The 26,500-nt window shown below is 44.6% G+C and overlaps 1 protein-coding gene across 1 annotated transcript in view; it reads left to right on the top strand.

The window, feature by feature from the left end:
- tll1 (tolloid-like 1) overlaps positions 1-26,500 on the top strand; it is a 40,093-nt gene that overhangs the window by 5,834 nt on the left and 7,759 nt on the right. Inside the window, exons 2-17 of the mRNA XM_034599442.1 lie at positions 8,874-8,996; positions 9,091-9,171; positions 10,386-10,559; positions 10,751-10,868; positions 12,739-12,917; positions 13,445-13,550; positions 15,024-15,148; positions 16,771-16,886; positions 17,108-17,210; positions 17,540-17,656; positions 18,127-18,272; positions 18,910-19,105; positions 19,232-19,357; positions 19,601-19,761; positions 19,847-20,027; positions 24,714-24,839. Of these exons, the coding sequence (XP_034455333.1) occupies positions 8,874-8,996; positions 9,091-9,171; positions 10,386-10,559; positions 10,751-10,868; positions 12,739-12,917; positions 13,445-13,550; positions 15,024-15,148; positions 16,771-16,886; positions 17,108-17,210; positions 17,540-17,656; positions 18,127-18,272; positions 18,910-19,105; positions 19,232-19,357; positions 19,601-19,761; positions 19,847-20,027; positions 24,714-24,839 (2,178 nt within the window). The remainder of the gene's footprint in view (positions 1-8,873; positions 8,997-9,090; positions 9,172-10,385; positions 10,560-10,750; positions 10,869-12,738; positions 12,918-13,444; positions 13,551-15,023; positions 15,149-16,770; positions 16,887-17,107; positions 17,211-17,539; positions 17,657-18,126; positions 18,273-18,909; positions 19,106-19,231; positions 19,358-19,600; positions 19,762-19,846; positions 20,028-24,713; positions 24,840-26,500) is intronic.

Raw genomic sequence — 26,500 nt, 5'->3', positions numbered from 1 at the left:
GTTTGCTGTTATCGTGTAGGTGAGATCTGAAGTTGACGGCTGTTGGATGAATTGTGACTGAGCTGAACTTTTGCTCTATGAAGCAGAAAATGAATGAAACCTTCAAAGTAGCAACACACAACCAGTGTTTTGGTCTTTTTCTGGATTCAGGTGTCTCTTCAGTGGCTGTCAGCTCTGTCCTACAGATGTTTCTCCATCGAAGTTTAACTACCACCTCAGTTATATGAGTGGGCCGAGTTTATCGAAAACAGATGTACTTGTGTGTGTGTGTGTGAGTAAAGCCCACCATGTCGTGACAGCGAGCTGCAGCTACTGTTCACCCCTTCCCCCCATTCCTCAGTAGGAAGGAAACAAGAGCAATGTGTGTGTGTGTTTGACACCGTGGCAGAGTGTGTGTGTGTGTGTGTGTGTGTGTGTGTGTGTGTGTGTGTGTGTGTGTGTGTGTTAGAGAGCGAGCGGCCTCACTCATATTATATTAAACAGGATTTTCCCGAGCAGAGTGCTGCTGCCACTGAGCTTCCGAAGTCTTCCTCAGGATTCCCTCCTCAGCACAAACTCTGCGGCCGCGCTGAGAGCCCACTGTTTGTTTTGGAGCGTCATTGTTCCGGAGCCACAGAAGTCATGAGTCAGCACCGGCATCACCCCCCCCCACCCCCACCCACCTGCCACGCATTGCTCAATTATTAAATGTCTAGGTGCCTTTCGTGTCACCTCGCTTTTCCTGTTGGTATTTATAGCAGCCACGATTATTCCATACAGTCAAACTCCTGTTCTTTAATCTCTTCCCACAGCTTTTACAGGTGCTCCCAGTGTGAAGCTACACACGCTCTGATGTTTGTGTAGGAACAAGTCTTAATTGTGTGTGTGTGTGTGTGTGATGTGAAAATGTGCACAGAAGAAGTGTGCACGTACACAACAACCAGACAATGAGCAATTAAAAAACTTTAGTCTGAAACAAACATCCTGCACTTTATTTTCTACAAGTAACAACATCATTATGTTGCACTTCTACCTAAAGGCAAATACTTACACAGTCGTGGGTAAACTCCCAAGATTTCCCTTTTGAAATAGATTTATTTACATAAAACAATCAGCAGGAATTTAAGCAAGCGGCTGCAGGTTCGTTACTGACGCAGAACTTTCCCCTTCCTCTCACCTCGTTTCACACTGTCCCGTTGAACTCTAAAGTTTAGCTGAGGGCTTTCGACGGCACTCTCTGCTGCTTCTTGACAGGTGTGAGTTGGACGTATGTGTTGCCTGTTGTTTTCACACCAAATATACAAGCGTGCAAACTTTGCAGGATGTAAAGTATAGAAAAAGAGCATTATGGCAAGTGTTATCCTACAATCAGGACAATTCGAATGCTGTAGAATAGATCTGAATACAAACACGGAGAGAAACAGCAGTTTTTCATTATGTGTGTTAAAGCAGCCCAATCTCCACCATGTCTAACTTCTTACTATGTTAAAGAAAGTTCCTGGATCCGCCCGTTTATCCAGATCTGATCCAAAATGCAATGGGTTCTTCTTTGGGTCACACCACGCCCGTCTGCAGTTTCATGGAATTTATCTTTTTGAGTAATCCTCAATTTAAAAGAAGCAGAACTTCAATGGGGAGATCTGAGGCTCGGTCGCCTGGGAGGAACCGGCCCGGCTCCATTCAGCGGTCGAGAGGGAACGGACCAGGTCAATAAATCTGAAAGGTATTTGGGTTCAAGACCATTCAAGGCTTTTAAAAGTGAGCAACAGGGGGAAAAATGCTCTTGATGTACAACTTTCAGAGCAGAACTATCTCCTGTTCCTCTGATGTGCACATCAGAGCCTGGTGACACGCTGGGCCAGCGGGTGCACATACCCAGGGCCACCCTGATGGTAAACGGAGACGTGTTTGTGTCCCGTCACAATGTCTGGCCAAACCCATGACCTGCAGGAGAGGAGTCTCGGTGCGACAGTAATGGGATTAGGAGGTTCTACACCAGTGTTATCTCTCTGTCATATGATATCATGTTATTCTGTCTCATACCAAACATTTTCTCGGCCTCTTATCTCCTTCGGGTTTATGAGAACAATTTTAACCGTGCACTTCTTTAGAAGTCGCAGATGTTGCTTTTGCTTTGACCTGAATATTGTAATTATCTACGTTTCGTTTGTTACAGCCCAAACAAACACATGGGACTAGTAACCCAATAACTTTGAATTCCTTTGACCTTTAATGTGATTTTTACTCGACTTACACTGGGATTTTTTGGGTGTATTCTCCACCTCAGGCAACTAACTCTATATTCTACTTCCTTTCTTATGTTTTTGGACAAGAACACAATCTTTTTTATAAAATTTTCTCTGTGTTAGTATTAATATAGTTCTAATTGGTACCTTATGACAGTTTGAACGTATATTCCTGTTAATTTTATCTGTTTATGAACAGAAATGTTTGTCATTAACTGTTTAGTCACGAACCAGAAATAAAAAATTTCAGCCGATGAACACTTTCAGTTAAAAAGGGACAAATTAGACTAAGGGTCTTCATATTCTATATTAATGGGTTATACTGTGTAGGTCTATTGGTCTGTTTCATCCTGTCTAACTCCTGCAGGTGCCTGATCGTGTGAATCCTCATATTCTGTTTGCTCGTGTGAGAGTTAACCCTTGTTTCAAAAATATTGTTGTATTGGCATTTTGTTCCATTCAAAGTAGAACAACGGCTCGTGTATACGTCTCTGTTCAGGATCAGTCTGGACGTTATTTCCAGGTCGTTTCAGACGTCCAGTTGTTCGCCTGACTGCTCTGCCATCTGTTCTTATCAGTGTTCATGCATGAAGAAACTTATGCTACCCTAGTCTGCAGACACACACACACACACACACACACACACACACACACACACACACACACACACACACACACACACACACACACACACACACACACACACACACACAAAGAGACAGACTGGGCTGGAGGTAAGCACAGTGGGATGTATCAGTGTAGGGGTGTTTAACTGGGCCTCTGTCTGGAACTGTGTTTAAGCCAGAAATAACATATGATTAGATTAGTGTGTGTGTGTGTGTGTGTGTGTGTGTGTGTGTGTGTGTGTGTGTGTGTGTGTGTGTGTGTGTGTGTGTAAGTTTGTCCAAGTTTGTCTTCGGTATTTTACTGTGAATTTAAAAAAGTTTTGTAATCATCATGTTTTTTTCGCCCGTGCATTTCTGGTGCGTTGCCTCATCGTGAGCGTTTTCATGTCCGTGAGCTCGAACCCCGGCGCCGGCTCCTGCTCACGGAGCGTTGGTGTGGATCAACCGGTTTGCACAATGATTACTTGTGGAGGAAATCTTCTAACAGGGTCAAGATAATCTCTTTTTAATATTACAGCACGCTCACAGTCACTGTTATGTACAGCATAATATTAACACGCACTGGATCAGCACACACACACACACACACACACACACACACACACACACACACACACACACACACACACACACACACTTTCCCACCTACAGTGTGACCTTATATTTTCATAATGAGAAGCTTAAGCTTAATGTGTGTGTGTGTGTGTGTGTGTGTGTGTGTGTGTTTAGCTTCACCCCAGTGACTGCGGCATGAGGGAATAACTCTGTGTGTATAATTCTTCACGTCGCTGCACTGGCCTGTTTGTCAAATAACACAAGGAACAGGAAGAGCCACTAAATAACAAAATGGGAAACGATGATCTGCGGTGACGCCAAACAATAATGTTTGTGTTTAAGATTCTGCTCTTACACAACGTGACGTGATAATGTGTACGTTACCAAAACCCCATATATCACTTGTGTCGTGGTTTTTCTCCTGCCGACTGTGACCACTTAGGATTATTCATTAAATAAGTTCATATCTTTATGAAAAATACTAAATATATTGTTTTACAGCAATATTCATAGTGTGGGGGGGACCAATACTAATGTCATTAACTGACTAAAAACATGCAAACATGAGCGGATGAAAGATTGAAAGCTACAAAGAAACAGAGATAAAAAAAATGAATTATATGAAATATGGTTTTCAGCATGTTGATGATAATAACATTTTTACTTTATATTGCACTTTTCAAAACACAGTTGCAAGGTGTTACAAATAAAAAAAAAAGAAGGAAACAATTAAAGAAAAATGTAATTAGAATGATCAGAATTGCAAATTGTCAAATGAGGTTTGAGATCAAATGTAAAAATGTTAAATTACTGTATGTAACAATGTCTTGTTCTTTATATATTTTCTTTTTTTATATATTCTAATATCGTTTAGCATTTTACAGGTTTTGCTGCGTCTTTAAATGCAGATCTAATCGTCAAATTTATTAAATGTCACTGCATCTTATCGATTTATTAATAGATTACAGTTAACTGCACAGAAAGGTTGACGATCGGGCTCATATGTGCTCATGGTCCCAAACTTGATGATGAAAATGGCACAAATGCATTTTAATCTTCCAGGTCGCACAACCACACACACACACAGCCACTGCTGCTGCACAAAGCTGACATTGCTCCTGTCTGCACGATACAACTGCTCTGGAAACAGAAGGACATGGTGGGAGGTGCCGGACGCATGTGAAGGAAGTTTGACTCTCAGTTTGTGTTTGGTGCATTACTCCTGAGTGTGTGAGTGTGTGTGTCTGTGTGTGTGTGTGTGTTTGCTGCAGTGCCCCTGCTGAAGGTTATACAGTAAGGCCCTGGTCAGCATGCTGCAGGTCTCCTGGGACGTCCCGGGGTTTTACGGATCAATATCTCTCCTCCTGCATCTCCCTGCCTCGCCGTCCTCACCCCTCCTCACCCCTCCTCACCCACTCTCTTGACTTTGGGGCTATTTATGGTTCCTCTATGGATTAACGAGACCCCGACAATCAATGGGCCAAACTTACTATCACTGTTCTCTCCCTGCTCTTCTCGCTTTGTGTCTCTGCTTGTGTCAGCTGCTTTACTCTGGGAAAACTTTCAGTCCCTGTGGTTTCTCTCGTGGCCCTGAAAGATGTGAAGGTGCCAGAAGTCTAAAGTCGGTTCAGTGTCACAAACACACTGTCCCACAAACCAAAAGCTGACGGAATATCATTTCAAAGACAGTGAAGGAGACATTTTGCTCGTATTCAGGTTCATCATTATAATTTGGGTCATTACTTGAAAAGCTTCACAACCTCTAACTTTCCTCAAACTGCTGCAGCTCCTCCTTTCAGCCTCTGTCTGAAACTCCAGCTACGTCCATACTACTTCACTTTTATTTGAAAGCATCGTATGTGCATGCCGGTGTAAGCTACACAGGAATTGTTGCTGATCGCTCGAATCATAGCTCGTCTTCTACGCATGTAAAGAACTGTATCATTGTAAAATATAGAATTTAACTGCACAACAGCTGTTAGCAAAGACAACGGGAGTCAGCAACGCTTGTGATTGATTATCGAAGTTGCATTCTACACTGATGCCGGCTGTGTTCTTATGGAAATTGGTCATGTGAAAGGAGCCTGATGCTATGTCGTGACCGAATAGACCCAATCAGCTACGTCATCATTTCCAAACATCTCAGTTTCTGCCCGTTCAGACCAAAACGCCACTGTGGAGTTTTCAATCATAAATGGAGCCAGCAGCGTTTACAAACCTCTCAGCTTTATCGGTTCTAAAACTCCGGAGTAGTGTGGACATTGATGGGCTTTGGGCTTTTAACAATTTGTATCCATTTTACATGCAGAAAGAAAAACTTTCTAACAAACTAGGGGTCAGAAAAACAAGTCTCCTTTAAGGTGTTGTTAATGTCGTTTTCCGTGTCTCGCTACGACACCATGTACACAGAGGGTGCAGTGCAGGGGAGAGTCAGAGCAAACCGTCGCTGTCTGTAATTTGGTGTCAGAAATAACATTTGTACCGGCGTCTGTGCCGACCACATCAAGCGCCACTGTAATCCTGTTATTTTAGTTTCTTTATACGGCAAAGTCGCACCCACATGAACCACTTCAGAATCAAATAAACTGCTTTTACATCTCAAGTCTGAGGCTTTACTTTCCTGCCAACGAGTCGCTGAGCGCAGACTTTATATTTAACCCTCCAGTGCTGCATTGTATTGTCTAGATAATAGATGCATGATGTGCTAACACATCTATTACTGCAGCTCCACCCTCCAGATTTGACATTATCCTCATATCTATCTAATCAAAATGTCACACACCTCCACTCGGCAGCACACACACACTCCTCGTCTGTGTCTGATATCCTGATTCGTAAACCATCTGTGGTCATTGTGGCGAACTGGTTCAACAATAGCACTGAGTCGAGCACAATGGCACCCTGACCCCCCGTTTCCCTCAGCGGCGATCCTAATTAGCCGAGCTTCTCCCGTGCCATTGTTAATGTATCAGTGTCCCGGGTCCCTGTGGAGCGCTGCGACTCTGCTCAGCTAATCATTCAGCGATGATTATCACTCAGGTGCTCATTGTTAGAGGCCGGGAGACAGAAACTCGGCCGCGTGGAGGACGAGAGGTTGAAGCAGGAGAAAATGGACGTTGAAAAGTCTTCTCTAATTCTGTCTCTGCAGAGGTTTGTGATGATCTCTGCTCAAACGTCTGCGCTGGTCCTTGTTTTCTGCAGCTTTCCTGTGGATCTAGAAGTTACCTCCTGAAACATTTTGGCCCCCCCGACGCACTGACTGCTCTGTTCCTTATTGATGTCTGGCTCCTGCTCTGTTTGTTCACTGAACGTCGATACTGTGCCGCCAAAAAAAGAAGGAACATGATAAATTTTTCTCTATTAAGGTTTTAACTACATGAAGCAACAGCGATTTTTTTTACATGTGCATTACAAAACACACTGAAGTTCAAGCAATCGGGCATTAAAATATGAGTCCATTTTTTAACGTGTGCATTTTACAGTCTCTGGCCCTTTTCCAAGAGATAAGTGAATCCTTAACCCTGTTAGTCTTGCATCGCTTCAAGGTGCCCGTGAGAGACATGAAACATGGCGGGAGCTGCTCCATTGAAGGCGCCTGGTTGCTTTTTCGTCTGTTTAAACTCATATGAAAGATGTGGACGATGGAGGTGAAATAAAAAAAACACAAATCTCCAAAAAAGGAGACATCACCCGGGGGCGCACTGTATAAAAATAAAATCTGGAGAAGGCATCCGTCCCATTCACAGGGTATGTGTTGAAAATTATGGCTTCTAAAAGATGAGATGCTTTTGCTGACATGTGAGTCAATTCTTATTGTTAATCATGTGTAAATAATATTTTTGATAATACACTAATATCTTTAATAATGCACCAGGTTAAAGAGCTTCCTGGTAAAATAAAACCATAAATTATCTGAGAACCTCTGGATCGAATCGGGACCAAGGGAATCGGAACTGATAAGATTCCACGGAATTAAGTTGTGTTGCCGAGGAAAGAGGAAGGATGAGGGGGGGAGAGTGGGGGGGGGGAGGGGAGTGTGTGTGTGTGTGTGTGTGTGTGTGTGTGTGTGTCGCGCTCTCCTGTTGATATTAACTATGATTGCCTCCACACTTGGGTGAAGTTTGGTTGCAGGATCGCAGTGAGTGAAACTATCGTACCCTGTGTGTGCTGTGGTATGAGAGAACTGTTAAAACATAGAGAATCAATAACTAGAAGGTCAATCAGCACCCAGGATAAAGAGAAACACCCGAGCCACTTCCTGGTGTGTGAACTGTATCATGACTCCAATACTTACAAGAGCTCACTGTTTTTTTCCTAAATCAAAAGGTTCTCACGTCTCTGAACGGGTCAAACAGTTTGAACGGAGATTCAGAGGAAATCAGATCAAAACCCTTAAAAGCCTTGAAAAATCAGGACATTGTTCTGGAAACCGACTCCAGTTGATCAGATCGGATTCTGTTTGGGTGCCGTGGTTCCAACGTCTTTCATCGGTCACTGCAGTGTTCGCAAAAGTCACTGCTAACAATTTACTCTCAACCCCCTTGTGGAGTTTTTGCAAAACGACCGTGCCGCTGTTGTTGTGGTGACACTTCATTAATAAGATTATTCTCTCTTATGGCTCCGCGCCGGGCGACAGCCAGAGGCTCGGAGGCGTCGTGTTTTTCCAGTTGCGTCCCATTTCCTGTGAACACGACATCTTAAGAACGCCTCGAGGGAATTCGTCAAGTTTGGTACAAGCATTGATTGGATTTCGGTGGCCAAGGTCAAGGTTTGACTCACGTTGTCTTGAGGAAACCTCGAGAGAATCCTTTTTATATTCGGCACAAATGTTCACGTCGGCTGTGTCTGAAATCCCTCATTCACTAACCGCTACTTCTCTACATAGGGAATTCTATGTAGACGACTATATAGTGAGGTCATCGGCAAGAGAAAAACAAAACGCTTCCGGACACATTTTCCTTGCTACGGTAATTTTGTCATTGTCGTAGGGTCATGACGCAAAACAACAATAACTTTTAAATGTTTATTTTACACTTAGTATAAATCCATTTAGTTCAAATACACGTTGAATGAGCATCTTTAAATGTAGAGATACACTTGCTTGCCTCAGTTTGTGCTGTGATGATCTGGTTTGTTCATATGCGTCTCTTCCACGAGCGCAATGCATGATGGTATATTTTGCTCGGTGAGTGACCATCGGTCCTACTTTTCATGATGCATTGTGGGAAACAAGGAGTTCACTATATAGGGGTATAAATAAATGTCTCTTAACATTCAGACAGGACTACAAAATGGATATACTGGACTATATAGTGATTGGTGAGTGATTTCAGAGTCACGGATGAACTGATAAGATTCATAAGAGTCAGTCAAAGGTCAAAGGTCACAGTGGCCTCACCACACACGTGTTTGATTGACGATGACACGATGCTGATGTGACTGTGGCGTTTTCCTCCCTCTCTTCCAGCTGTTTTCTGGGGCGACATCGCTCTGGACGAGGAGGACCTGCGAATGTTCCAGATCGACAGGACGATAGACCTCACGCAGCACACACACATGCACACACACTCCCGGCAGGGCCACACGTCTGGTGAGTGGACTCAACGTAGCGATTTGGAATCGTTGGCCCGATTGCACGATGTCGATGTTTTAAATCTTGGCCCTTGTGTGTGTGTGTGTGTCAGGCGGCCTGGAGGAACATGAAATCGCAAAGAAGAGAGGGTCGTTATACCTGCTGCTGGACAGAATACGTAGATTTGGTTTCGGTAAGGACACCAAACATCTCTACTAGTCACCAAAAACACAACCACACTGGCGGTTTTTGCATGTTTTAGCCATTTAACCGAAAAATACAATGTTTTACACGATGCACAAATTTGGGAAGCCTCTGGTTTATATTCTTTTCAGTCCGGTCTCTTCTGCAGAAGCTTGGTTGGAGTTTGCAACTGCATCTATAGAAGTGTGATGATGTTTTAATTGTGATTGTAACTCAGTAAGGTTTACTCTATAAAGATGGACGGCAAAAGTGAAGCCTGTGTGTTTGATCGCCCCCTGGTGGCTTGCTGTAGTATAGGTCCTCAATTTTAGTCAAATGAGATTTCTGTCATTATAGGTAGTTGTAATCACACAGATGTGATTAGATAGTGACACTGATGCCCGCAGTCCCCTTCTTGGAGCTGTACTGTGCAGAGTTGTGTTTTACTTTGTGTATTTTAGCTGAAAACTTAAAATCAAAGACAGATTTTGAATCTAAAAACATTTACTTGACAACAGTTCAATCTCCAAGCTCAGTTTCCAGGTTTGTTTGAAATCGTCGCTGCCTGAAGGTCTGAAAAGGTTCTTAAAAAACCTGCAAATGAAAAAGAAAGTGACTGTAAAGAGTGCATTTGTAAACTTGCTAATTGCTAATGATAAAGTTTCCCCCTGTGACCCCGTGTAGAGTGACGCCGCGGGAGGAGCGCACACCTTGTTTTTATCATCATAACGTGAAAACACTGTAAATCAAACAAACCCCTGGTTCCTTTTTAGGAGAAAACGTCTGTGCTTGTCTGCGGTTGTTTGACGATGAGAAAGTCAGACGCGTGTGAAGCATAAAAACTCCACAATGGAGGTTACAGGCTGAAACACGTCAGGTTTTTCATTAAAACAGATATTCTCAATGCTATTACTGTTGCTGGACTGTTGACAATTCAAGATTCATTCCATGCTGCACACAAGCAGAAGAAGTTGAGCCAGGATCCTGGAGGAAAATTGAACTCATGCAGCGCGGGTTATAAACCTCTTCAAATTAAATTTGAAGTAAAACAAGCTGCTTGATTTTTATTCCTCTCTGATCCGAGAACAAACTCTGAAAGGTCACGTGTAAGAAATCCCATAGTATGGAAGCACCTTTATGAAGTGATATCTATAATAATAACTCGGTAATTTGTTCTGTTTGAACACAGGTTTTTTCACAGTCTCTTTCCGCACTCTCTGTTAGATTATCTCCCCAAGAACGTCAGCAAGGGAGCTGCCGGTCCCAAGAGCCAAACTGGGAAAGGTGGGAGGACTGGGAGCGCGGTGAAGAGCCGGATCCCTCGAGCGGCCACGTCTCGAGCGGAGAGGATATGGCCCGGAGGAGTCATCCCCTACGTCATAGGAGGAAACTTCACTGGTAAGCAACTCCCCTGGACGGCTGCCCGCACTGCTCAGCACTAAAACACACACACACACACACACACACACACACACACACACACACACACACACACACACACACACACACACACACACACACACACACACACACACACACGCACTGACTGTGACTGTGTAAAAGTCGGATGTAAAATGTGTGTGTCTCAGGCAGCCAGAGGGCCATGTTCAAACAGGCCATGCGTCACTGGGAGAAACAGACGTGCGTAACTTTCATTGAGAAGACAGATGAGGAAAGCTACATCGTGTTCACCTACAGACCCTGTGGGTGAGTCTGGAAGATGTCTTTCTGTGTGTGCGTGTGTGTGCGTGTGTGTGTGTGTGCGTGTGTGTGTGTGTGTGTGTGTGTGCACCTCGAGCTCAGCAGTGACCTTGTCACAGCGAGAGACGATGCGGTCACTCAACAATGGCTCCGCTTTCCTTCCTGTCCTGCTCCTGTTTCCCCGTCCCACCAATCACACGCCGCTTTAAGTGTTTGTATGTTCGTGTAGCTCGTTCTTTTTTTTGTTTTTTTGTTCTTACACTGCAGAAGTGCATTGTTCTGTTGAGTGGCAGCGCAGGGGGGTCAGAGTGTGTTTGTACAGTGGTGGCACTGAACTGCTCTTGTGCTGTAAGGTTTCAGGACGGGGGGGGGGAAGGGTTCGTCACTGCAGGAGATTGTGTGGAGGGAGCAGGAGTCACACAATTCCCAGTATAAGCGGTTAAATAATTGAGTTGATCAACATGTTCATTTGATGAGTAATAATCAAGCACAGATACAGAACTGGTTCCATGGAAATGAGGATTTGCTGCTTTTTTTTTAAATGTGTCATGTTTTAATTAATTTAAAACATCAAATTCGAATATATCACATTGACCCCTTGGTGATGTGCTGAATGCATTTTCACTATTTTCTTTAAATTCATAGTTTTAGAGATTTCTAGCATCTTAGAACACATTAATCTGTGGATTATTTTTCCAATGTTTTCTTGATGTTCTTCACAAAAGATGCCAAAAAATGATATTGCAATAAAACTCAAGTAACTTATACTAATGACACATTTTAAAGCAATACCCTGACCTTAAGTGTAAAAGCACTTCAACAATGAGAGAATTGTCTGCACAATGTCTTTGCTCTTAAAATAATACAATATCTCTAACAACCAAATCCTTTCCTTGGACGTGCACACCTCTTTCTTTCAATTCAACAGACAGATGCACGACACAATTTCGTAGAGTTGCAGCTGAAGCCGTTCATTCACAAACAGATCGGATTTTTAAACGTGGCTCCTCACAGCCGTCGAGATGAGCCGCAGATCTACGTGTGAACTGATGATGCCAGTTGTCTCGTGTCCTGTGATTGGCTGCCTTCATCAGAGATTAGACACTTTAATCTGATGTATAAATATCCTGCAGCTTGGATTTGTGCTGTGAGTGTGTGAGTGAGTGTGTGTGTGTGTGTGTGTGTGTGTGTGTGTGTGTGTGTGTGTGTGTGTGTGTGTGTGTCTGTGGGACAGAGAGAGACATAAAGAAAGAGGGAAAAGCCAGTCGTGATGGTGCAACCACAACAATACATTTTCTGCACCTGTTGTGTGTTGTGTGTGTTGTGTGTGTGTGTGTGTGTGTGTGTGAAGTAATTGTACCGATACAGCCGCTGCAAATCCTGCAAGAAAAGACTCTATCTACTCCAGTGACTCCTGATCCTCGGGCTGCAATCAGCTCGCTGGATAACTTTAATCAGATTTATTAGCCTGGCACGGACGTCTCGGCTAACCAGAATGAGAAAGAGAATGAACGTGTGTGTGTGTGTGTGTGTGCACTTGGTGTGTGTGTGTGTGTGTGTGTGTGTGTGCTCTGTGTGTGTTCTGTGAGCAGCGATGTGTGAATTCTCACAGCTTATTCACTTCGGGTTATGAAACCAAAGCGTTGTCGCGACGTCGTTTGTGAATAAATCCTGATGCTTTTCGTCCTGTGGATGTGGGACGAGGCAGGAAATCCTGAAAAGACTTGTGTGCATGCAAGTGTGTGTGTGTGTGTGTGTGTGTGTGTGTGTGTGAGTTGAATACAACACTGCTGAGGCTTTTTCTTTCACTGCCAAATGTGTAGTAAATGTCATCCGCCTATCTCCCTGCTATCAACTTCCTACTAATCCTTATTAGGTGTTGTTCCTATGTGGGTCGTCGTGGCAACGGGCCCCAGGCTATCTCCATAGGCAAGAACTGTGACAAGTTTGGCATTGTGGTGCACGAGCTGGGCCACGTCATCGGCTTCTGGCACGAGCACACGCGGCCCGACCGCGACGATCACGTGACCATCATCCGGGACAACATCCAACCAGGTGAGGCGAGACGCGTCACCCGAGAGGCCGCGTGAATCATTCAGCTTCGTCTCTGTCCGGAGACGTGGAAGGACAACAGACGTGTGTGTGTGTGCGTGTGTGTGTGTGCGTGTGTGTGTGTGTGTGTGTGTGTGTGTGTGTGTGTGTGTGTGTGTGTGTGTGTGTGTGTGTGTGTGTGTGTGTGTGTGAGTGTGTTTTCACACTAGTGTCTGGCTCCTCGTTGAGTGTGAATGAGGCTTTTAATGACTGTGAAGTCACCTCCACCTCCAGACTGTCACTACCTCCTGCATTCGCCGCCTGACAGGTGTTAAATCAAATGACATCACAGCCTATCAGACCTGAGCCACGTTTCTTATTCAGAAACTGATCTTATGCTCTCAAATACACCTTCAAGTAGTTTAATACGTGTCCTTTAAATGTCTGTTCACATCGTATCGTATCACACTATTTGCTCTCATGCTGCTGTTGTGTGTTTGTGTGTGTGTCTGTGTTTGTGTTTGTGTGTGTGTCTGTGTTTGTGTTCCCAGGCCAAGAGTATAACTTCCTCAAGATGGAGCCAGGGGAGGTGAACTCCCTCGGGGAGCCATATGATTTTGATAGCATCATGCACTACGCTCGGAACACCTTCTCACGGTAAAAATGGATCAGATACACAAGCTGAGATTTCCCAACTTTTAAGGTCTTGTGAAATGTTGAAGTTGTTGTTGATTGTTGTGGAACTCAGAGCCACAGCTACGTCCAAGCAGCTTCTGTCTCCCATTTGAAGTAACTATTAAATACAACATGTTTAAAAAGTGATGTAGTATCTGTCTTGTCCTGGCTGCGTCACGAGCTCTGCTTTTACAAAGTAATAAACAAAACAACACTGTCGAATGGAAAAAGAATAAAAACAGAGTAGGTATTACTGCCAAGAGCCTGAGTGAAGTGGGTTGTTGTTTTTACAGTTTGTTGGTTTGTTAGAAAGATTAATGCAAAAACTACTGGACAGATTAATATGGTGGAAGGATGTGATACGGGTCAGAAAGGAACCCATTCAATATTGGTCTGAATTCAGATCAGGGGTCAAATTCAGGAGTTGTAAAACCTTTTTTGACATTGTGAGATAAGGCAGTTTGTTTTTGTTGCATTTTCGTTGTTTTCTCAAATAATAATTATTGGATCTTGATGGAAAAAATCATGCTGGGACCTGATATTTATGGGTTTGTGCAATGAATTTAAATGTGTTTTCACAAGGCAACTGTTGGGCATTGACAGAGGTTTGTGCTCTAATGAGTTCCATTCGAGTTTATGTCCTCATGTCTTGTTAAATCTTGGGATTAAAGTAAAAAATGTTAGGTTTTACTGATGCTGCAGAATTTAAATAAATGACCTTGTTAAAAAGCTGAGGGTCGTCCAGGTGCTACAACACACAGACAGTTAATTGAAGACCCTGCGACCCTCGAGGGATAAGTGGTATAGATAATGGATGGATGAAAATTTTATTTAATAGAGAAAACGGTACATATGCTCTGCTAATGTCTTGCTCAGGAAACTTGTTATTACATTAAAACAAACCTTTAAGAGTCTTGACCTCTGCATGTGACTTTCTCTTGTGACCAGTGAAATCCACATCTAAACAACCCGCATAACATTATATTAGAAAGGTTCATAAAAAGGTAAAAATTAGAGGAAGGTCATCTAAACACAGTTTTCTTGTTTCTTTTTAAACAGTCCTGCATTCGAAACCTTTGTGTATCTGAGTTCTAATCAGACTCGCGCTCACGTGGACTTTTCCTGACATAACCTTGCACTAAAAACCGATGGAAAGTTTCCAGCACCGTGAAGTTCCTTCGCAATCTTCAGACATCTCCTCCATCTAAAATCCGCCAGCTTCGATTTTGGCAGCGAGAGGAGTCATGGGTTCACTTTGCGTGCTTTGTGTGTGAGGATGCTTTTTAATCTGAGCCATTCCTCCTCTGATAAACTCTCCCATTCCCCCACTCACGCACTCGGGTGAACAATGGATCTTAGAACACATCAAATGATATTGTCGTGCAGATGACATAATGTGTTGGAATGTCATATTTAATTTGGAGGTGTTTATTAAATCTCTCTTCCTCCCTGCAGGGGGATGTTCCTCGACACCATCCTCCCGTCCAGAGATGAAAACGGCGTCCGGCCTGCTATCGGCCAGCGGACCAGGCTCAGTAAAGGAGACATTGCACAGGCAAGGAAGCTGTATAGATGTCCAGGTACTGATATATTTACTACCAGACCGCAGTGTGTATGTGTGTGTGTGTGTGTGTGTCGGTGCGTGTGTGTGAGCTGCCGTCACAGCTGAGAAACAAAAGATGACATCTGTTTATCTGCTCCCATCTTCGGCGTGAGACTGCATTCTCCGAGGCACAGCGGGGAGGTTAGGTCACTTATTTTTTCCACGTGACGCTGCCCGCTCGGTTTTCAGGTCTCAAACACACACACACACACACACACACACACACACACACACACACACACACACACACACACACACACACACACGCACACACACACACTTTTGCACGCACACTCTCTCCTCCCGTCAGTTCTTGTTCACGCCTGTGCTGTTCTGGCGTCGGCCTGGTCCCAGGCGAGCTGCCGTGACGTGATCTAGATCTGAGCTGTGCTGTGATGTTGCAAAAGGTTCACGATCGCAAATGCTGCCGTCCACACACACACACACACACACACACACACACACACACACACACACACACACACACACATATTTCCATCCTCAAGACACTTATAGACTCTAGGTCATCGTGTATGTATGATGTTCGGTGCGTGAAAGAAATTCACTCCAAATCTTTGTTTTTTGTTTTCTTGTACATGAATTCAGTTAAAATAGCTTTTAATCTGAAAATATGTAATAATCAGAGGTGCGTGTGTTTATATATGTATCTATACGCTTATAGACTTATGTGTGTTCTTATATCTGATCTGTTTCTGATCCTGGTGAGACAACAACACTGTGTTAGTGTGTCTCAGCTGGAGATGGATGCAACGCCAACCTTATAAGGTCACATTTGAGTGATACCATATTCACTGACAGATGAACAGTGCCCCAGGGCATTGTGGGGGGAAAACAGCATGCATGATGGGATAGGAGAGGCGCATTTGGCTAACCTCCTTTTGAGAGGGAGCGACGGCGATAAACTCAAAATGAAGCAGAAATATTAAAAAAAAAAGGAAAAACAGCCGTTCCAGCTCTTCTATCTTTTATTTTTGTCTTCATTGCAGTGATTAAAAAAATGTGTCACTATTCTTCACTTGCAGTAAAAGAGGCTGCTGGGAATTTTATTTTTAAAGCTGCGATGGGGTGACGGGGGTCTATGACGGCCCTCGTGGTCGGACCTCACAAGATCTCTGATCCACACAGGAAGATAAACTCCTACGTGCAAAACTGAAAGAAACTAAAGACGACATGAAACATGCGTGTTTTTGTTTGGGAGGCCAATTTGAATTCCTTTACATTTCTAACAGTTTCCATATGGACGGGTCGGGTAATGCAGACATGAGCGTTGGCACAGAAAAGAGTGTACGAGGCCGTGGGCATGTTGTTCGGACAAATTGTCTGATGTCTACTTATTTTTTTGGGTAAATTGGCAGTAAAATAAAAAGTTTGTGCCGTTTGAGAATAATAATAGATGAGAGAGCCAAGTGTTCTTTAGTAACATGCACAGGACTCAGCTGTAAGGATTATACCCAACAGCAGGACTTACCACAAAAATGTAACTCCATCTGTGTGTGTGCGCGTGCATGTGTGTGTGTGTGTGTGTGTGTGTGTGTGTGTGTGTGTGTGTGTGTGTGTGTGTGTGTGTGTGTTTTGCAGCATGCGGGGAGACGCTTCAAGAGTCAACGGGCAACTTCTCGTCTCCTGGTTACCCAAACGGATACCCTTCATACACGCACTGTGTGTGGAGAATATCTGTTACACCTGGAGAAAAGGTACACACACACACACACACACACACACACACACACACACACACACACACACAGTAAGCATCCTGCAGAGTAGTGCATGCATTGCCAGTAAAAAAAAAGTACATTGAATAAGTCCCATCACTTCAGGTACCGTCCTCTTCCTCTGGTCTGATTCCCGTCATCTGCTCTCTGATAGATTTGGACTTTGTTCATTATGTGTGTTGTTTCTTTTGCTCGTTCAGATCGTTCTGAACTTTACCACCATGGACCTGTATAAGAGCAGCCTGTGCTGGTACGACTACATCGAGGTCCGGGACGGATACTGGAGGAAAGCTCCGCTGCTCGGTGAGATCCAGAGGCAGGCAGCCATTCAAATGTCAATTTTTATGCACTTTCAGAATAAGTGGTGCAACATGAATTTGAATTATTAGAAGAATAAAAAGCTGTTTAATTGTTCATATGGGAATAGTTTTGAAGACAGTTTTATTAACAGCCTGACTAGTTTAAGTGCTTGTCTACCTTTCTGATTTGCCTTCATTGTATTGCTAAAAATGCGTGTGTGTGTGTGTGTGTGTGTGTGTGTGTGTGTGTGTGTGTGTGTGTGTGTGTGTGTGTGTGTGTGTGTGTGTGTGTGTGTGTGTGTGTGTGTGTGTGTGTGTGTGTGTGTTTCACAGGCAGGTTCTGTGGAGATAAAGTTCCTGACGTCTTGATTTCCACCGACAGCAGAATGTGGATTGAGTTCCGCAGCAGCAGCAACTGGGTGGGAAAGGGCTTTGCTGCCGTTTATGAAGGTAACTCCTTTTTCTAACTGATAAACGTAAAGTATGTGAATCCACAGACTTCAAACTGACCGTGTTATGAAACCGGGAAGATCTCAATTTAGGCGACTGAGTGACTTTTGTGCATCGATTTCTTGGGATTTTCATTATTCATTGTGAAGCCAGCGTGTGTTTCAGGTGTTTTGGGGTCAGTGGAGTTACTGATAGCTCATCCTGTCTCTTTCTGTGTCCCTCTGTCTCTTTATGTGTCCCTCTGTCTCTTTCTGTGTCCCTCCATCTCTTTCTGTGTCCCTCTGTCTCTTTATGTGTCCCTCTGTCTCTTTCTGTGTCCCTCCGTCTCTTTCTGTGTCCCTCTGTCTCTTTATGTGTCCCTATGTCTATTTCTGTGTCCCTCTGTCTCTTTATGTGTCCCTCTGTCTCTTTCTGTGTCCCTCCGTCTCTTTCTGTCTCCCTCCTTCTTTCTGTCTGTCCCTCGTGTGCAGCGATCTGTGGGGGGGAGATCACCAAGGACTCGGGACAGATTCAGTCGCCCAACTACCCCGATGACTACAGACCGTCCAAAGAGTGTGTGTGGAGGATCACTGTGGCCGAGGGCTATAACGTCGGGCTCAGCTTCCAGGCCTTCGAGGTGACTCACTCCCTCCCTGCGTGCATGTGTGCGCTCATGTTTGTGTGTGTGTGTGTGTGTGTGTGTGTGTGTGTGTGTGTATCTGTGTGTGTCTGTGTGTGTGTGTGTGTGCTTAGGAATGTCTGGGTCAAATTTCATGCTTGTATAACTGCTAAGAAGTTAATAAAGTGGTGGTGCGTGTATGTGTGCGTGCACGGATATGTGTGTGTGTGTGTGTGTGTGTGTGTGTGTGTGTGTGTGTGTGTGTGTGTGTGTGTGTGTGTGTGTGTGTGTGTGTGTGTGTGTGTGTGTGCCAGTGTACAGAGACACAGATCAGGCAGTTGAGGATTAGCTCTGTAGTTGTTACGCTGTAAAAATGTCAGCGTACTAAATGACTCAGTGTGTTGCCAACCTGACGTCACACATCAGAACATTCAGCTTCTCATTGCAGCTCAAATCAACCTCTTAATATCTGCACCATTCTATCCTTCTATTAGAAAACAAGATAAGAAGCATAGTACACAAAATATCAGTACGCTATATATCTGACACTATACAAAGATGTGTGTATACTATAAATACTGCATATACATTTGTATAGGTATAAATTCACAATAGTACACAATATGATTGTATCACTCACTGCGTGCTCCTGCAGATCGAGAGGCACGACAGCTGCGCGTACGACTACCTGGAGGTTCGGGACGGCCCCCTGGAGACCAGCCCCCTGATAGGTCGCTTCTGCGGCTACGACAAACCCGAGGACGTGCGCTCCACGTCCCACACGCTCTGGATGAAGTTCGTCTCAGACGGGACGGTCAACAAGGCCGGCTTTGCTGCTAACTTTTTCAAAGGTGTGTGTGTGTGTGCGTGTGTGTGTGTGTGTGTAATGGAGAGAGGCTGAGTGTGTGTTGATTGTGTTTTGGACCGAAGCGTTCCTCATGTGTGTGAAAATGTGCTCTGACGTGTGTGTTTTCCAGAGGAGGATGAGTGTTCCAAGCCAGACAATGGCGGTTGTGAACAGAGGTGTGTAAACACTCTCGGCAGCTTCAAGTGCGCCTGTGACCCCGGCTATGAACTGGCTCCTGACAAGAAGAGCTGCGAAGGTAACAGTGTGTGTGTGTGTGTGTGTGTGTGTGTGTGTGTGTGTGTGTGTGTGTGTGTGTGTGTGTGTGTGTGTGTGTGTGTGTGGAGAAACGTGGACGACGTTTCTCCACTTCCTCCCACTGTCCAGAAAAGAAGCTAAAATACCCGGGGTACAAACGCATGTCTGTGCAGTAGCGAGGGAGCCATTGTTTCACCTCGTTTATATAGCATCCAATAACTGAATGGCTTGTGTGTGTTTGCAGCGGCGTGTGGCGGCCTTCTCTCGAAGCTCAACGGCACCATCAGCACCCCCGGTTGGCCTAAGGAGTATCCACCCAACAAGAACTGCGTGTGGCAGGTGATCGCTCCCAACCAGTACCGCATCTCCATGCAGTTTGAGGCCTTCGAGCTGGAGGGAAACGAGGTGAGCGTGTGACGCGTCAATTAAAGGTAAATCGGAGGTGCTGAGGGTGGGTTGTGTTACCGACGCCTGCAATTTGTGTGTTCAGGTGTGTAAATACGACTACGTGGAGGTGCGGAGCGGCCTCTCCTCCGACTCGAAGCTGCACGGGAAATACTGCGGCACCGAGGTCCCCGAGGTCATCACCTCTCAATACAACAACATGAGGATTGAGTTCAAGTCCGACAACACGGTGTCCAAGAAAGGATTCAAGGCCCACTTCTTCTCAGGTGAGACGAGTCTGTGTGTGTGTGTGTGTGTGTGTGTGTGTGTGTGTGTGTGTGTGTGTGTGTGTGTGTGTGTGTGTGTGTGTGTGTGTGTGTGTGTGTGTGTGTGTGTGTGTGTGTGTGTGTGCAGACAGGGGAAAAGCTGCTGCAGGAACAGTTATTATCTGGACCAGCTGCTGCCATACACACTATAAACTTTTTTAAAGCGAAGAGAGAGTTAAACATTTAAGGTGGAGTCGGACTCATACAAGAACAGGTGAAGATAAGAGATGATATTTCTTATAACATTATTCTGAGGTGTAATTCGCCCACAGGGTCTTAGAGTCGTTCTCTCACTGAATCTTGTTCCTACACGTTGACATCATTTCTAATCCACCCGCCAAAAAACACTTATATTTGACAATTCAGCGAAACGCCCCAGTTATGGCTTCACTTCTAGGCGTTATCATGACGTCCATCTTTATTCACAGTCAGTGGTTTAACCCCTGAGGTTTAGGCAAACAGGAAAACTGTCTGAGGTAGAATTCATCAGAGGCCTTTACTACATTTCATTTCAGATTTGCTGTGTGTTTGTTTGTTTGTTTGTTTGTTTGCATTTATGTAAGTGTCCATATACATGTGCATATGTCTGTGTCCATACTGTATCAGTTGTTTTGCTTGTCTACGTGTGCTGTGTCTGTCTGTCTGTCCGTCTGTCTGTCTGTCCCTCTGTCCCTCTGTCCCTCTGTCTGTCTGTCTGTCTGTCTGTCTGTCTGTCTGTCTGTCTGTCTGTCTGTCTGTCTGTCTGTCCATCTGTCTGTGTGTCTGTCTCTCTGTCTGTCTGTCTGTCTATCTGTCTGTCTGTCTGTCTGTCTGTCTGTCTGTCTGTGTGTCTGTGTGTCTGTCTGTCTGTCTGTCTGTCTGTCTGTCTGTCTGTCTGTGTGTCTGTCTGTGTGTCTGTCTGTCTGTCTGTCTGTCTGTCTGTCTGTCTGTCCGTCTTGATGTGTCTCTGTCTGTCTCTCTGTCTGTCCGTCCGTCCGTCCGTCTGTCTGTCTGTCTGTGTGTCTGTCTGTGTGTCTGTCTGTCTGTCTGTCTGTCTGTCTGTCTCTCTGTCTGTCTGTGTGTCTGTCTGTCTGTCTGTCTGTCTGTCTGTCTCTCTGTCTGTCTGTCTGTCTGTCTGTGTGTCTGTCTGTCTGTCTGTCTGTCTGTCTGTGTGTCTGTGTGTCTGTCTGTCTGTCTGTCTGTCTCCTCCTTCACCCACCCTGCGCTCCGCCCTCTCTCCTTCAGACAGACTGGCTCAGTGTCAGGAGCGTATGTTTCTGTTTGAGTCGTGCCAGGACATAAAGCGCGGCCGCTCTCCCGCTCGCGGCCGCATCAACAACAAGCTGGCGACCTCATCGAGGGTCAGAGGTAACGTGACCTCGCTATCGGCGCTTCTGATTGGCTCAGGTCTATCATAATATTTGGGGGAATGGATGGATCCAACCTCAATGGTGCGGATCGTTGTTTAATCCATTCTCCTTCAGAGGGAAAACGTGCTGTGTCCCGATTCCACGCTGGGTGCTAGTGCAGCTCTGTATCAACAAGGTTGGACGATAATAAATGAGACTGACCACACACACTGCGGCACGCTGGTCTTGTGAGCTTTTACACACAGATGATGCGTTTTTTCGCTCAGGACCTAAGGAGGTTGCAGTGTTGAGTGCGAATTTGTTTTGATGACGCTCACGACAAAACTGCAAGCTAGAAGAATTAGGGCCGGGCAGTCAGGCCCATATTAAACAGGCACTGTGCTCGTACAAGAAAAATACAAAAGGGAAATTGTACATCACCTGTATGAATAGCGTGGATCAACGTTATTAGGACATAAACCGAGCGTAAATGTTGTAAAACGTCCACCATCGACATCTTCAAGCCCGACCACGACATAAAATCAAGCCCGACCACGACATAAAATCATCACATCAGTAAATAGTATTTTTTGTGATGCTTCAGAAACAATTTGTTTTCGGCTGTAAGAAGCTTTTCTCTTGTGCATTGCATTGTATTGACAGGACAGTAAGAAAGGAATTGGGAGAGACACGCAGCAAACGTAGTATGGATATTATATAATTTAATTTAGAACAATTGGTACGTGGAGTGGAATTTGGACACAGCTTTGATTTCCCTACTAAAAACACAACAAATGTCTCCATCTCGTCGCAACAGGGATGAATTTGTTGGATGTCGACGTCGGACAATAACACTTTTTTAAGAAGCTGTCCTGAAGAGAAGATCTAGTTTTCGGCTTCTCTCTGCTGAAACTGATCAGCTCGGACAACTTCACCTCGACTATTCGGCTACTTCGTCCTGCATCAGAGGAAGTAGAGCAACTGTCAAAAATCCCTCTACCTGCAAAAACTTCTCACTCAGACACAGATAAAGTGTTTCTGTCTTTACAGTAAAAGTCGAGTGACTCAGCTATTGCCAGAAACTTCCGGGGGAAAGCTTTTGGTTGGTGACAAGCCAACAGCTTTGGGGAGGTCCCTTCAGCCTCCCACATACTACTAATCCATGTGTGTGTGAGTCTGTGTGTGTGTGTGTGTATGCGTGCACGTGGATTGTGTGCGCTTGACCTGAAGAAAGCTTCAATGAATACTGCGTAGCATCAACCGCAAAGCTTCTTAGCCTGTGATAGGGTGAGACTGAGCCCACAATAGCACTGTAATACCACATCAGACACAGACACACACACACACACACACACACACACACACACACACACACACACACACACACACACACACACACACACACACACACACACACACACACACACACACACACGCACACACACACACACACACACACACACACACACACACACACACACACACACACACGCACACACACAGAAGGATTTAGTGGTTTCATTAAAAGCAGATCTTGTTTGATTCTCAAGCTCTTGAGTTGAGGTGAGACTCGGCGTCTGTGTCTAATCTCACATCTCTTTATAGGAATCTATCCCGCGCTCACACACTCACACACACACACACACACACACACACACACACACACTCCTCAGTCTTCCTGTGTGGTCATGTGTCCATCTCCTCTGTCCTTTAAACCGTCACCGTTGTAAAAAACGTGGCGGTCCCACACAGAGAGGAGTCTGTCCGGCTCCTTCCACCTCCACCCGGTGAGCCGCTCTGTTTCCCCCAGTGTTCGGGCCTCACCAAAGGGCTTTGTCGTCACCCAGCCGTCCTGAGGAGGAGCCATGTGGTCGGGAAGAAAAGTCACAAACCAGAGGATGAGGGGGAGAAAATGAGGGAGAAGCGAGAAAACATCTTTTGTTGTCTACATAACTCAATCAATCATCTTATAGTCATGCTTTGGTCAATCTCCCAAAAGAAGCAACTCTGCAGAGATATGATTGTTGAATGTTGATCTTCAATGAGCTGGTCCAGGACATGTGCTATGTCAGATAGATAGCGTGCAATGTCATTTTAAAGTCCTCCTCTGGTAATAATCAAGTTTTTAAACATGTCAACATGCCCCCTTGTTCCTTTTCTACGATAAAAGCCATATTTTGAGCCTCAAGGCGAATATTTCATCCCACATTCGTGACACGAGGTTGATGGGATCAAATGTGAAGCTCTCCTCAGGATTCTGAAGCTTCGTCTGCAGGTTTTGGCAGCGTGAACACATCGGACTGATTTAGAGATGATCTGAAAACAGCTAATCTGAAAACAGCTGTTAGTGTCACAGCCAAAGTTTTTAGCCACAGAGCAGCCACGACCCTGAGGAGCAGCCCGGATGCAGGCCAACTGAACCAGAAACACACACATTAACTTAAATCTTCGTTAAGCTGTCTTTTGTCTTTCTGAATTGTTTCACTGCACATGAATGCTAGTGTTTCACAGTTTGAGGTAATTTCTATCATCAGACCTTCTTTTTCCTGCAGCCCGTCTTTTAGAAAAGCTTCAGATGTTGGCATGGTAACAATGTGAGCTGCAGACGGTGTTTTAAAGCTGGGATGGTTCCGGGTTCTCCACCATCTCCTCAGGCTTTAAATGTCAGACCTGTAAACAAAAACTTCAACTTGACACATGACTTCAGTTCTGTGTGAACATGTTAGTTTAAACTAGAGCTCAACCTTTTTACAGGTTTGACAAAAGTCAGTCAATATGATTATATTCTTTTTATTTTATAGTTTTTTTATCTATAATTTTCATCTACTTACAATAAGGTTTATGGTTTATAAATTGTAAAATATCAATCCTGTCTTTATCGTAAGGGTTTGATAAATATTTTTTTTTCAATTAATGTATTTGATATGCATCAGCTCTAATGGACTTTGTTGGAAATTTCAAAACTTATTAAACTTTATGGTTCAACTGTAGAATATCAAGTCAAAATGTCATTTCTTTGTCATGACAGTTTGATAACCACATCTTGGGAATCATTGACTATTATTTTTAATTTAAATATTGCGATATTGGAATCATTATTGGCTCCCAAACATCGGTTGAGCTCTAGTTAAGACTCCTGTTTGTTTCTGTTCATCACGTTTATCTCTGTTTGTTGCTGCCTCCTTCCTTCACTTATCTTCTCTTTCTCCTCCCTGTCCTTAATGTCTCCACTCCCTCCACTCCCCCCCCGCCTGACCTCCTGCCTCTGTCTCTTTGCTGTTTCCACATGAGTGACGTGTTGCATGTGTGTCTCTCACAGACAAGGATGAGTGCAGCAAGGACAACGGCGGCTGCCAGCACGAGTGCATCAACACAGTGGGCTCGTACGTTTGTCAGTGTCGCCACGGCTTTGTGCTGCATGAGAACAAACATGACTGTAAGGAAGGTGGGTTCCACGTACACTCACATCCGCACTGGCACAAAAACACTGGGACGCACATGCACGTCTTCACACATCCTCACAAGCACGCGGACATTCACGAGAACGGCCATCGTCCATCGTACGGTCCCTACTCTGTCCAGCCACATCAGCGTCCCCATGACAACAGGATGGCCCTCCCCATTTGAGTGGTTTGTACATACGTGTATTTCCACAGTTTGAACCTGTGCACAGAGCTGGAGGCTTGAGGCTTTGGACGCAAGTCACAAAATGTCTGATACTTGACTTTGACTCGACTGATGTGGGACTTGAACTTTGAGATCGGACCGGATGTAGATTTGATTGATTTTGAGACTTGAAAGCAAAATGCTGGCAAGTCGTCAGCGTATATCTTAATTTTTGACTCCTCAACAGTCCCTTTAAATTCAATAGAGCTGCACAAAAGTTCACAAGCTCATAGATATCCGTTCCCTAAATATGCTTGTTTTTTTCCCATCAAGATCCATAAATGATTCCCCGGGAAAAAGGTGAAAACAAGTTTTAAAAAATTCCTGGATTTGCCCCAGGACCCGGATCTGCACCAAAATGTAATGGGTTCTTTCCCTCACCGTATCCTTTCGCCAAGTGTGGTGGAAATACGTTCTGTAGTTTTTGCGTAATTCAGTTGACAAACAAAAGGGACAGGAGTGAAAGCATAAAAAAATGATTTAAACCCGACATATGACTACGACTTGACTGTTGTTCGACTTCGACTTGTAGATGTGATTCAAGTCGATACGTGAAAGCAAAACCATTCAAATCTCAAGTTTTGACTTTTGAAGTTTTTAAAAACTATCAGACAGGCCTTGCAACATATTCATCATTAGACCCATATGCAATAACATCGTTAAACAACGCTCCTGCTGAAACATATCCTTCCTCCGGGGGCCGTAGAGGCACTCATTGGCTGCCCCATGCTGGTCAGTGGTGGTTTCCAGCACGGAGGTTTGAAACCAGCGCGTTACAAGACCCGACTCTTCCCTCTGAACCACTTAACTCTCACATCACTCGTGGTTTGACTCGAACTCGCTTCAAAAGACAAACAGCTCTGGTTGTAAGTCACCAGCGCTGCGCTCGCTGTGACGGGGGAAAGGTCTTCGTCAGACAGTAAACATTATTTATTAAAAGCCATTAACACATTACCATGTTCACACACACACACACACACACGAAATATTATACTTAGGTCTTTGAAGTTGAACTTTTGAACATTTACACACACACACACACACACACACACACACACACACACACACACACACACACACACACACACACACACACACACACCACACTAAAGGCTGCTCATAAAAACACTCAAGTTTCCAACATCTGGGAGCCCGAAGGTTTCACATGTCGCTCCGTCTTCCTGTGTGTGGTTTGTGTGTCTGTGTGTGTGTGTGTGTGTGACCCAGTGAGTTTACAGAATCATGCAAATCCATCCTCCCATCACACAGCTGTGTGTGGTTATGTACGTACATACTGTGTGTGAGTGCCTCTGTGTGTGTACTGTAGTTTCAACACGAGGAGAGACTGACATGTGTTATTAAGTGATACTTGGCAGAGGTGTGTAACATCTCGTGTGTGTGTGTGTGTGTGTGTGTGTGTGTGTGTGTGTGTGTGTGTGT

Source organism: Hippoglossus hippoglossus, chromosome 1 (genome assembly GCF_009819705.1).
Source record: "Hippoglossus hippoglossus isolate fHipHip1 chromosome 1, fHipHip1.pri, whole genome shotgun sequence".
NCBI classification, from domain to species: Eukaryota; Metazoa; Chordata; class Actinopteri; order Pleuronectiformes; family Pleuronectidae; genus Hippoglossus; species Hippoglossus hippoglossus.
This window is presented reverse-complemented; position numbering and strand designations above follow the sequence as displayed.